The following is an 11,448-nucleotide window of genomic DNA, read 5'->3' on the forward strand; positions in this document are numbered from 1 at the left end:
ACACAGTGAGCTTCCTCAGGCTCTTACACACACAGTGAGCTTGCTCGGGCTGTTTCTCTCTACCCCCCAAGAGCCTGCTGCACAGTCCTAGCAGCATCAGTTATTTATATCTGCCTGACACTGACTAATTACTCTTATCTAGCCCACTGTGCCAGCCACTGCTTTGGCACTTTAGATAGGCATGGACAATTGAAGGGGCTCAGCAGTATGAATTATGTGTTTACCACTGTGACCCTTCACACTATTTAATTAACTTCAGTATGTGCATATTGCACCCTAATCTTTGAAATTACTGCTATGGCAGAGAGGTCTTTTGTTTTCTCTTCAAACATGAGAACGGCAGCCATGTCTGCTTCTTATCTAAGGCACTTCACGTTTAATGTGTCTACCAGTGTTGTGAGTACTGCTTATTATTTGAAACTGTAAATAAAGTCAGTTATTTTAACAATTCTATCGGGTACTTTTTACTGGCTTTATGTCTTTGAGACAGTCTCAATCTCTGTGGTCCAGCATCTCCTGCCTAAGCCTTCTGAGTGCTGGGATTATGGCTGGGTCCCCGCCCAGCTTTGTGCTTGTGTTTGTAATTTGCATTTGTCTGATACTAACGGCATTTTCATCTCTTACTGGCATGTGAATCTTAGGTGAGAATGTAGGTTTTTGAGATAGTCTCACTATGTATCCCTGCCTGGCTGGCCCAGGCTGGCTTTGAACTCGCCATCCTCCTGCCGCTGCTTTTGCCCTAATGTTCTTGGTAGATGCTACCACACCATGCCCGTTTGCTTGGTTTTTAGGTGAACTATTTGTTGTAAGAATTGTTTGTGTAAATGGAAACAAGTTCTTTATCAGATTGCTAATATCTTCATTCCCGTTCCTGCCTTGTCTTTCCAAATAATAGACCATTTTAATGAGTTTTAGCATGTCCATCACTGATAGCATGTGCTTTGTGTACCAGTCTTAAAACTCGAGCTGATTCTGACAGGGATGTTGTGTTTCTTCTGGAACATTCACTCTTGCTCTCCACACTTAGGTCTGTAGTCTATCTCGAGTTCATTTAAGAGTTAGTAATCCATCTTTTCAGTTGTTCCATCTTCTTTTCTTGACAGAACTGTCCATTTCCCATTTAATTACCTTGGCTCCTTTGTCAAAAATTAATGGGCCATATGCATACAGGCATCTTTTCGAGCACACACTTTGTTCTTTTGATCTATGTGTCTGTCCTTAAGCCAGGAGGACACCATCTTTATAAAATGTGGAGTTCTCTTACTTGTTCAGCTTCTCTTTACATATACATTTTAGGGGCATCATAGTTTCTGCTCTTAAACTCCAGTGGGTAATGGCAGGGTATGCTGAGTTTGTAGATCAGCGGGGAGAATGTGGTCCACACAGTGCTGAGTCCATCCCCTGAGCATGTCTCCTCAGTCATTGTGATCTATAGCAGTGCCTCATTGTTTTACATAAATACATAGCATAAGTTCCATTTTCTCTCTGTTTAATTTACCATGAAGTGGTGTCACCTACCCAGTTTCTGAATCAATAAATGATATATTTAGACCAGTTTTATTAGTATAAAAGTTTAAAACTACAAAAGTAGTCATTTAGTTGGTAGAGTGTCTGCCCTGCAAGCTTGAGGACAAGAGTTCAAATCCCCAGTACCTATGTAAAAAGGCAAGTGTGATAGCACATATAATTCTGGTGCTGAAAAGGCAGAGACAGCTTGATCCTTGCCGCTCACTGACCAACCAATGTAGCCCGGTTGGAGAGCTCCAGTTATAATGGGGAACTCCCTAACTCAAAGAAATGAGGAAGCTGCACCAGAAGTAATGGTGCATTCATTCTTTTATCCCCAACACATGTTGGGCTGGGGCAGAAGTAGGTAGATCTCTATGGCTTCCTGGCCACCTAAAGCTACATAGTGAGATCCTGTCACAGAAAACAAAAGTAAAATTAAACGGGCCTGGCAACTGATGGCTTCTGGGAGAGGAACAGACAGTTTTCTTTGTAACCCCTAGTAAGTAGGCCATACTCCATGTAAGGCCCCACACACATCTAAAGATATATAAGCCGCACAAATTGGGCTCGATGGTGTTTTGTTTTGAAGAAAAGAAAGAATAAGAAGAAAGAAAAGCTAGGCATTGTATGTAGAGCAGTGCCTTTACAGTGAGCAGCACTCAGAAGGCAAAACAAGTGCATATCTCTGAGTTCAAGGCCAACCCAGTTTACATGGAGCTCCAGGAGCCTGTCTCAAAAATATTAATAACACCACCAAAAGGTCTCATGGTTGGGTGGGAAGGGAAGGAAGAATGGATCTGGGAGGAGTTGGGGGAATAGGAATGAATATGATCAAAACATATTGCGTGAACATCCAAAAGAACTAATAAAAATTTAAATAAAAAAAAATTAAATGGGGAACAGTCGAGGAAGGCACCCAATATTGACCTCTGGTCTCTACACACAAGTACATTTTCAACAGCATTATTATATATATTAAATTGCAAATTCTCTTAGATTTAGTGAGGATTGTAATGCCTTTGTTTCTTCTTTAGGTTAATGTCATAACAAATAAGTATATTATAATTTGTTATAATTATACAATTGTGTGATTTAGATACTAATGCCATTATAGAAAGATGTGACTGGGTAGTGAAACTGAGGGCATTTCATGTCCACATTAGTATATTTAGCCATAGCAACTCTTTCCAGATAGATGTAAGGCATTGCTATACAGCAGAGGAGCACAGACTTGAGAAGCAAATGACCTCATTTATTAATCCTGGTTCTTGGGTCTGGGTAGGAGCTCAGTGGGAAAGCACCAGGGAAAAAACAACAACAAAACAAAAACCTATTGTCCCACTGACTGACCTCTCTGAATGTCATCTGAAAAGGAGGGACAGTATGCTTCACAGCTGTTTTATAGCCACTAAGGGAAGGAGAACCTGTGAACACCTTCTGATTGCCTAGTGCAAAGGACAAGCAAAATGGCTGTTCCTGTCAGTTATATACCACTGCTTAACCTGTGCTTGGTGGAGTGTCTGCAACCATCTGAATAGGAACTAGGAATCATGGGTACTCCTCTTGTTCTTGAGCATGCCAGCTTGAGGTAGTTTTATGTCATTTTCTTAATGATACAGAGAAAAGGCTGGGTGTGTTGGCTCACACCTGCAAGGCCAGCCTTGGCGAGTTCCAGGTCAGCCCTAGGCTATAGAATAATATAGAATATATGTTAGTATAGAATAATATATTATTCTATAGCCTAGGGCTGACCTGGAACCTTGTCTTGAATAATAACAATCACAGCATAGAGGAATATATTAGGTATCAGAGCCAAAGACACACATTAACTTACACATCAGCATATAAGTCTCTTTTAGGTTTTGCCAAATGGTTTGAGCCCTGGCCACACTGTTTCTTCCATTGGTCTATGAGTCTTGCCTAACTGCAAAGACACATGGAGTATATTAGTAATGAAACCATCATATCCCAAGAAGTGCTCTGCTTATTTTATTCTTGTATTGGAGTGGAGGAGTAGATTAGTACAGGGCTTTCGTTTTTAATGCAGTATATATTCAGTGTTCAGACAGTCATACACACACACAAACACACACACACAGAGTCATTCTTTCTTATATCCTGTGTCAGTCCATGTTGTGAAGCTGTGCCTGGCGCTGTGGTGTGATCTTATTAAAGCAGGGAAGCTGAGGCTATTACTGTCAGCCTTGTTGCTTTGGTAACTCTGCAGAGAGATTTCACACTAGATAGGTATGTAGACATTCTGTTGCGTCTTCAGGAAAGCCTGGCTTTGTCCTGCTGCAGGTGTCGGTGGGCAGAACTGTTGTGTATTCACAGTTGCACCTCCATAGGTTCTTCCTGTTTACAGTGGCAGGACACTGAAGGCCAGCAGCCATGTCCTGTGCCTCTGTGGTCACAGAAAAAGAGACCCACTGGGTGTTGTGTTCCACTAACCTGTTTTCATCAAATGCTTTGCCTTTCTTTGTAGGTGAGGCTTTGAAAGGAAAGATCACAGTTCACAAGAATAAGAAGGATCCTCGTTCCCTCATTGTGACCCTGACTTTGAACAGTTCAACCCAGACTTACAGTCTCCAGTGACAGTCATGGTCTCCAGCTGCCACAAAGTCTGAAGCACATCCAACTATCTGTCTTTAAAGCGGAATAGGGCAGTGATCGGGATGGGCAGGCTCCATGGGGCTGTAACACAGCTGATCCTGGCCCTGCAACTACTGGGTAGTAAGCCTAGATAAAGCAGAGCTCAGTGAAAGATCCTGGCCTCCTCCCTCCTCCTGCTTCTGCTCCTAGAGATCCTAGTCACAGAAGCCTGCTTGGCCAGATTAGCTGAAGAGACTTCCTCTCCTGCTAGACTGAGAGTCATTTGAATTGGCTTACTTTTGGAACAGTAGTAATCCTGGTTTTTTTTAAATATAGATATATGTTTCTTAATATAAATTTTGTTTTTAATATTGAGCAGCACAAAGCAGTGTTTTACTGTAGATTTCCTTTCTAGAGGAACAATTTTTAGTTACACTCTTTGCTGAAATATCAGGATATCTCAAGACTAGAGAGCCAGTGGACAAACATCCCGTTTGCAGAGGCTGTGCTGCGGTCCCCTCTACCCACCTGCAGCTGTCAGCTGGGCCTCTTCAGTGCTCTTCAGCCATAGCCTAGCATTGTGGGGAAGTCTAACTTCAGGATGTAGCCTTGGTGTGACAGACTGCTCTCCAGGATGGGGTAGATGTATGCCTCTCTAAAATGCTGCCTTTTCAGATCAGGTTTGCACCAAGGTCATGTATCCGTCTGCTAATTCTATAAAATCATGTTATTCAGGTTGAAAGAATGAAAAATATCCAGTAAATATGTAACTATTGAAATATTGAAGGAAAGCGCTGTACTAATCTACTCCTCCACTCCAATACAAGAATAAAATAAGCAGAGCACTTCTTGGGATATGACTCATCACACTGAATGTTTTCATGAAGTTGTAGCATTTAACAAGTCAAGGAAGGAGTTGATTTCAAGAAAATTGTGGCTTCAGCAGAACAGCCAGGCATGTTTTTTGTCCAAACTAGACATCAGTAGATCAGGCTAGCTCTGCAGTAGGTCAGTTCCCATTCAGCTGCAGATCTCAGTGTGGGCGTGGCCTCTTTCCTAGCCCCTTCATGGAGTTGCTGGTTTATGTTACTACAGTTCAGGTGTTCAGGTCACCGCCTCAGTAAGTGGATGGAGGTGACAGTATTGGCTCCTACCTAAGACAAGAGGGGAGTGAAGAGCACAACACGAAAGAACTGTACTTTCAGTTACAGTTACAATACATAACCCACCAGATTACGTATTGTGCTTTGCAGTATTGCAATTTAACTCTGGGCTAACTGAGCTATGCTCCAGCCTTCCTTTCCTTTTTTTTTTTTTCTTTCAAAATTCTCTACTATTTAAAAAAGTATTTCTCAAAAATGATCCCTCTTGCCAAGCATAGTGGTGCACACCTTTAACCCAGCACTCAGGAAGTAGAGGCAGGTGGACCTCAGTGAGTTGAGGCCAGCCTGGTTGTTATATAATGAGACATCGGGGTCAGGCTGGGGTTTTCATGGCAGATGATAGGAAAGAGGAGAGGAGATTTGTTTAGGGGCAGAATTGAGGAGTTTAGTGTTTCCCTTGGACAAGTTTGTTTTGAAATTAGGGTTTATTGGCTCTCATTTTGTAGCCACTGGGTGTCTGGGATTGGCTAGCCACTTTTCTCCAGTTTCCAAATATCTGGCTTCTTGGAGCTTTGAGCTCAGTTTAGGCCCCTGGCTTTGGGGTGGGTGGGTGGTGAGTGGTAGGGTATTTTTTTGGTGGTGGTGGTTTGGGGTTTTGTTTGATTTTTTTGAGTCATGCCATGTAGCCAAGGATGACATTAAACTTCTGATCCTCTTGCATTCACCTTCCAAGTAGCCTGTTTCTTATCACTTTCTCAGAACTAACCCATGTGCCCCACTTGTTCCTGTCCCTTAAGGTGGAAGGACCAGGGTCTCAAGTGCAATTGTGTGTATAAGATCAGTCTCAGGGCTCTGTCGCCTCTCTTTCTGATGGAAGAAGTGTAACAGAACTTCTAAGAGCTTTGAACCAGAGAAATATCAAGACATGTCAGTCATCCAGCACTGTCATGGAGCCCAGCCTAAGTCATTTGCAAAGACTGAAACTAGCTCATAGATCTCACCTGTGCTTGCTGTCTTCTTGTAAGGAGATCAGTTTGTGGTGAGAAGCATGGTCAGGGATTGCCTGGTGCATACTCAGTGCAGCCTGTTTTGGTTCACTGCCCTTTGGCTTGGGCTGCTAAATTCTTCATTTGAATTGCCTATAGTGGCTCTTGCATCCCCATGTCTGAGTTTGGTAATTGCTCACGGAGCTAATGGTATCTCCCAGCCCCCATCTACAGAAGGCTCCCAGCTCCTTGTCTGCTTTGGATTTTGTGTGGGCTTCCAGGTTTATGAGAATAACAGGTTAACTCGATGATAGTATTCAGGGACCATGTTTTCTCAGTTGAGACTGAGGTAAAAACCTGAGTGAAGTAAATTGAGGTAAGGTTTATAATCTGTGTAGAAAAGCTACACTTGGGAAAGGAATAAATGTATTTTTAGTGGCAGCCATGAGAGAACAGCTCCCTCCTAGGACTCATGACTGGTCACGGCAGAGAAGGCAGGCACAGCAGGACAGAGGTTACAAGGACTTTGCTTTTTAAAATCGAAAACATGGAGCGAATGAAGCAACTGGAGGTCCATCTGTGCAGGCGGAGGGTTGACTAGAAGGTAATTTTTAAATTTGTCTACTTTAACCATGGCTAAACATTTACTGCCCTGCTTAAAGGGATTTAGGAAACTGCAACTTTGTAGCTGATTATCTTAGTTTAGAAAGTTCCAAGAGAATCAGCAGACACCCGGGTAGACAAGAGTCAAGCATAGTAACACACTCCTGTGATCCTACTGATCAAAACTAAAGCAGGAAGATTGCAAGTTTAAGGCCAGCCTGGGCCATATAATGGTACAGTTTGACACAGCCCCAAAGCTGGAGTTGATCTTTGGTACCAGCTGGTAGTGCTATTTTGCAAAACTGTAGAGACTTCAGGTGGGACTGGATCTGGAAGTAGGCCTCTGAAGCCAAGACTTTGCAGAGATCTTGTCCAGGGCCCCTTTCTTAGGAGCAGGTCCTTGCAGAGGCTCCCTGCAAGCACATGGGACCTAAAGACTATTTATGGAACCTTTGAAAACGTGAACCAAAAAAAAACAATTCTCAGGCGACGCTTGGTGGTACATGCTTTTAATTGCAGCAGGCAGATCTCTGTGAATTGCAAGCCAGCCTATTCGCCATAGCAAGTTCAAGGCCAGTCAGGGCAACAGAGAGAGACCCTGTGCCGAGAGAGGAAAACAACAGCAAACATAGTTCTTCCCTCATTTTGATCAGAACAATGAGAAAAGCAATCACAGGTAGCAAAACCATCTCAACAAAGCTAACAAATGTGTCAACAGAAGTATTACAGGCTGCGGGTGTCACAGCTCTACATTGAGCTACAGAGTGGCTCAGCCAATGAATGACTTCAGAGCCTTAAGGAATTTTTGGAGTCTTGCTGACCTCCAGAGCTCAGGGAACTTATTGCAGGTCAGCAGTGTTGCCATTTGGGGGCTCTGCCCAACTCACTCTGCTGTTTACTGATGCCTCAGACGTTGAGGCAGGATATTTAGTGTGTCCTTGCCCACCCGTCAGCTCAGCCATTGTTGGCTTGAAAGCTCGTCTGGTTTTTAACCTTGCCATGATTTTGAGTGTCTCCTTGCTTAAAGTGAAACTCTCCAAGTAGAATGAAAAATAAGTGGTTTCAAAATATCTTTACAATTCATTTGACCTTCCTAATACATTTTTCATATATTGGCTGCGCTTCTTGGCTGATAGGAAGTAATTCATATTCCTTGTAGCTGAATAATAAATAAAAAAATGTTCTGTCGCTGAATTCATGTGATTATTGAAATTTAACAGGAAAGAAGGCAAAAAAGCAACTTAGTTACAGTGTATTCTCTGCATGGAATATGCAATTCAGTAAAAATGGCAACATGGGAACCCTGCCATAGGAATGTTAAACCACAAGATTAACTTGGGATGAGCCCAACTTTCTTATTCATTGAAGATTTTTATTTACCCACTGTATGTCTATGGATGTTTTTCCTGAATGTATGTCTGTGTACCTCTTGCATGCCTGGTACCTAAGGGACCAGGAAGAGAGCATCAGATTCCCTGAAAATGGAGATACAAGTGGTTGTGGTCCACCATGTTTGTGCTAGGAATGAAACCTGGTTCCTTTGGAAGACTTCTGAACTGTTGGGCCAGCCTTCCAGCCCCTAGCCCCGATGTTTAAAAGGCCACTATGCCACAATATTAAAAAATAAAATGATTACTTGTTCAAGTATTTGAGTCACGTGGCATTCTTTATTAGCCTCACTTTCTGTGGGATGATATAAATTTGATCCATTTTTTAAAATATTTTCAAAATAAGCTGAGAAGCTGTTGTATGAACTTTTCCTGAGGCAGAAGAAAAACATTTAGTCACTCCAGCTCGGGCTCCAACAGCAGAGCAAAAGTCCATCAGGTCAAGATTGGTGAAACAGTGAGTTTAATTACCTATAGGCAGCTTAAAATTGGCTACTCCACTGAACAAAATCTCCCCCAGCAACCAATAACCACCTTAATATCCTTGGGGGATGGGAGGCCCCATGATGGTCTGTTAAAGGGTCTGGGCTGTGTTAGTGATCACCAAAGCCAGGAGCGCTCATGAGGGCAGAATTCCAAAATAGTAGCTTTTGAAGGAGTATTGCATAGTATTGATAGTAGAAGTGAATACTCACACACCAGTCGCCTATCAGCTGGAATGTGGAGGCCCAAAAACTCACCTGGAGAGAGAAATTGTTTCTCCAAGTATAGTAGACACACTCCTGATGATGTCCCCAAACCATGCAGAAGAACAAAACTATTGCTGACAGGATTATCTGCCTTTTATGCTGTTTGAAGCTGCTTTGATGGTACAGGGCAGCCCCAGGGAAGTCACGGTTTTACCACATTTTGTCATCTCTTTAATTACATTTAAGTACTGGCATCATTTTTATTACATGTATTTTGCTTTGTGTGTTTGGGGAGGGGAAGACACATGTCACAGCACACATCTAGAGATCAGAGGACAATTACTACATGGTCTTAATATACATTCTGAGCTGGGCATGGTGCCACATGCTTGTAATTCTAAGACTTGGAAAGATCTTGGTGAGTTCAAGGCCAGCCTGCTGCAGAGTTCCAGGCCAATCAGCACTACCCATTTGAGACCTTGTCTCAAAAGCCAACACATATGCATTTTGCATGATATTAGCACAGGGCCCTTGCCACATGCTACAGTACAGTATTCATCTCCAGGGACAGCACCTGTGCTGTAGTAGATTGTGAATCCATCCATCTTTTTTTAATGCATCATTTTTACTTGAAAGAATGACTCACAAACCATGACAAGTAATGCAGGAGGAAGGGTTTCTACTAAAGAATGGTAAGACTCAAGAAGCTGAAATGAGAATCCTGGAAAATAAGCTGACACCTGTGAGCTCCAGGCTTGCCATATTTCTCCTGTACAGGAAACCACAGCTGCAGGGAGTGCCACAGTGCAGTGCCCAGATGACACTGGTAGCACTCAGGTTTCCCTGGTGGCCAGTTGAAGGCCACTCACATTTCCAGGCCCAGCCTCTAGCCTTCCCATGGCTCTATTAGCTGTCTCATACTATCTTACCGATCTTTTATTTTCTTTCTCCAATAGGACAAGAGCCTTGGGAAGGTGAGGGATTGTCCATTTTGAGATTAGTGAGAATACTGAGATGGTTTTAATACTGGATAATAAAATATACCAGCTCTGGGAGATCTACATAGCTCAGTGAATTACTAACACACACACACACACACAAGTTACACCTGCCCATTCAAAGGGCACAATAACCCCTTGAGGTTTCATGTTGTAAGTCACACATTGGTTGGCGTAGGTTAAGATTCCACATTGCAACTGACCTATAAGAAATTATTGTGTGTTAGATTTTGATGAGGCCATTTTTCATAGACTTCAACCAGAAAGGCTTGCCGTAACTGGCTGAATGCAGATGCCTCTAGGAGCCCTGAGCAGTGTTCTGAGACTTGCAACAAAGAGAGATGCTGCTGCTCTTACTAGATGTGGGGTTTGAAAAATAAAACTATTTTTATAACTGCTATTTCTCTTACCGTCTATGTGCTTATTGTTTTAATTAGTAAGCACAAAATTTCCTACAAAGAAAACACCTGCATACCACAAGGGCCCAAGCTTGTACATTAAGCTGGAGGGTCCTATAGTCTCCATATGCATATATAATATGGAACTGGCTGGTTCTTTATAAATGTAGGTAATGTAGATTTTAGAACTGGCAACAGCAGATGTCATATTAAACTAGTTGCCCAGATACAAAGCTTCCCTTAAAAGATTTGTTTTTTTCTAATTAAAATATATAAGAAGCTGACCACGGTGCCTAGTGCTTCTAACCCAAGCACTTGCAAGGCCAAAGAGGACTGATGGAGAATTTGAAGCAGGCCTGTGCTCTATAGCAAGACCCTGTCTCCAAACAGTAGGAGTCTGTTCACTTATGCATTAGGAGGTAAATACAAAGGTGAGATCGTGAGTGACTCAGCTAAATCTCATACTATATAGGTGACTCAGCTAAATCTCACACTGTATAGACCGTTCTAATAATTAGAAACACTTTAAGGTCTGAGCAGGGAATAGGAAGTGTTTGAAGTGCTTATCTTCCCCATCTATGTTATGGTTTCAAAAGAACAAAAGCTCCTGTGGGCTGGGGAGTGTGTTAAACTTGGGCACTGAGGTCTTCATTAGCATGCATCTCCATGTAGCCCTGCTGGGGTCCCTAATAGAATTCTTCCCACGAATCTTTGCTTTTTGGGCTTCTCTGCAGTTCTATAGGCTGTGGCTTAATGATCCTGCCTTTTCCTTAAATAGACAAAGGTATGGCTGAGGCAATTTAAAATGCTGCTGTGTGTCCTGCCATTTTGTTAGATTTTGATGGCATCTGCAGTATGCTGAGCCAGGAGGATCACAGGGGCCATCTAGCCTGCGAAATGCAAGTGGGGCTGGTCCCTTCTCACCACCTGGAAGTCCATCTAGCTTAGTAAAGCTGAAGGGTGAAAACATTCTGGAAGAAAGTAGGAAGCCCAAACTGCTTCTTATGAAGTGAGTGAGACCTTAAGACAATCGAATGCTTAGAAACAAAAGAATTGATTTAACTTTGTGTGTATTTGCTTTTTTTTTTTTTTTCTTCATTTTATTGATTGATGCAGGGACTTGCTAGGTAGCCCAACCTGGCCTCAACTCAGATCAGGCCTCTGACTTGATCTAACCTCCTG

General features: G+C 42.6%; 1 protein-coding gene across 3 annotated transcripts in view; it reads left to right on the top strand.

The window, feature by feature from the left end:
* The window catches only part of Prmt3 (protein arginine methyltransferase 3), a 92,890-nt gene that overhangs the window by 79,414 nt on the left and 2,028 nt on the right, over positions 1 to 11,448 (top strand). For 2 of the 3 annotated variants that reach the window (XM_021168526.2, XM_029479453.1), the window contains one exon: positions 3,995 to 5,812. The exons of the other annotated variant lie outside the window; for it this stretch is intronic. In XM_021168526.2, coding sequence (XP_021024185.1) covers positions 3,995 to 4,104 — 110 coding nt within the window. In that variant the 3' untranslated portion in view covers positions 4,105 to 5,812. Of the gene's footprint in view, positions 1 to 3,994; positions 5,813 to 11,448 lie in introns of those variants that run through there. 3 annotated transcript variants of the gene reach the window in all.

This window comes from Mus caroli, chromosome 7, assembly GCF_900094665.2.
Source record: "Mus caroli chromosome 7, CAROLI_EIJ_v1.1, whole genome shotgun sequence".
Classification (NCBI taxonomy): domain Eukaryota; kingdom Metazoa; phylum Chordata; class Mammalia; order Rodentia; family Muridae; genus Mus; species Mus caroli.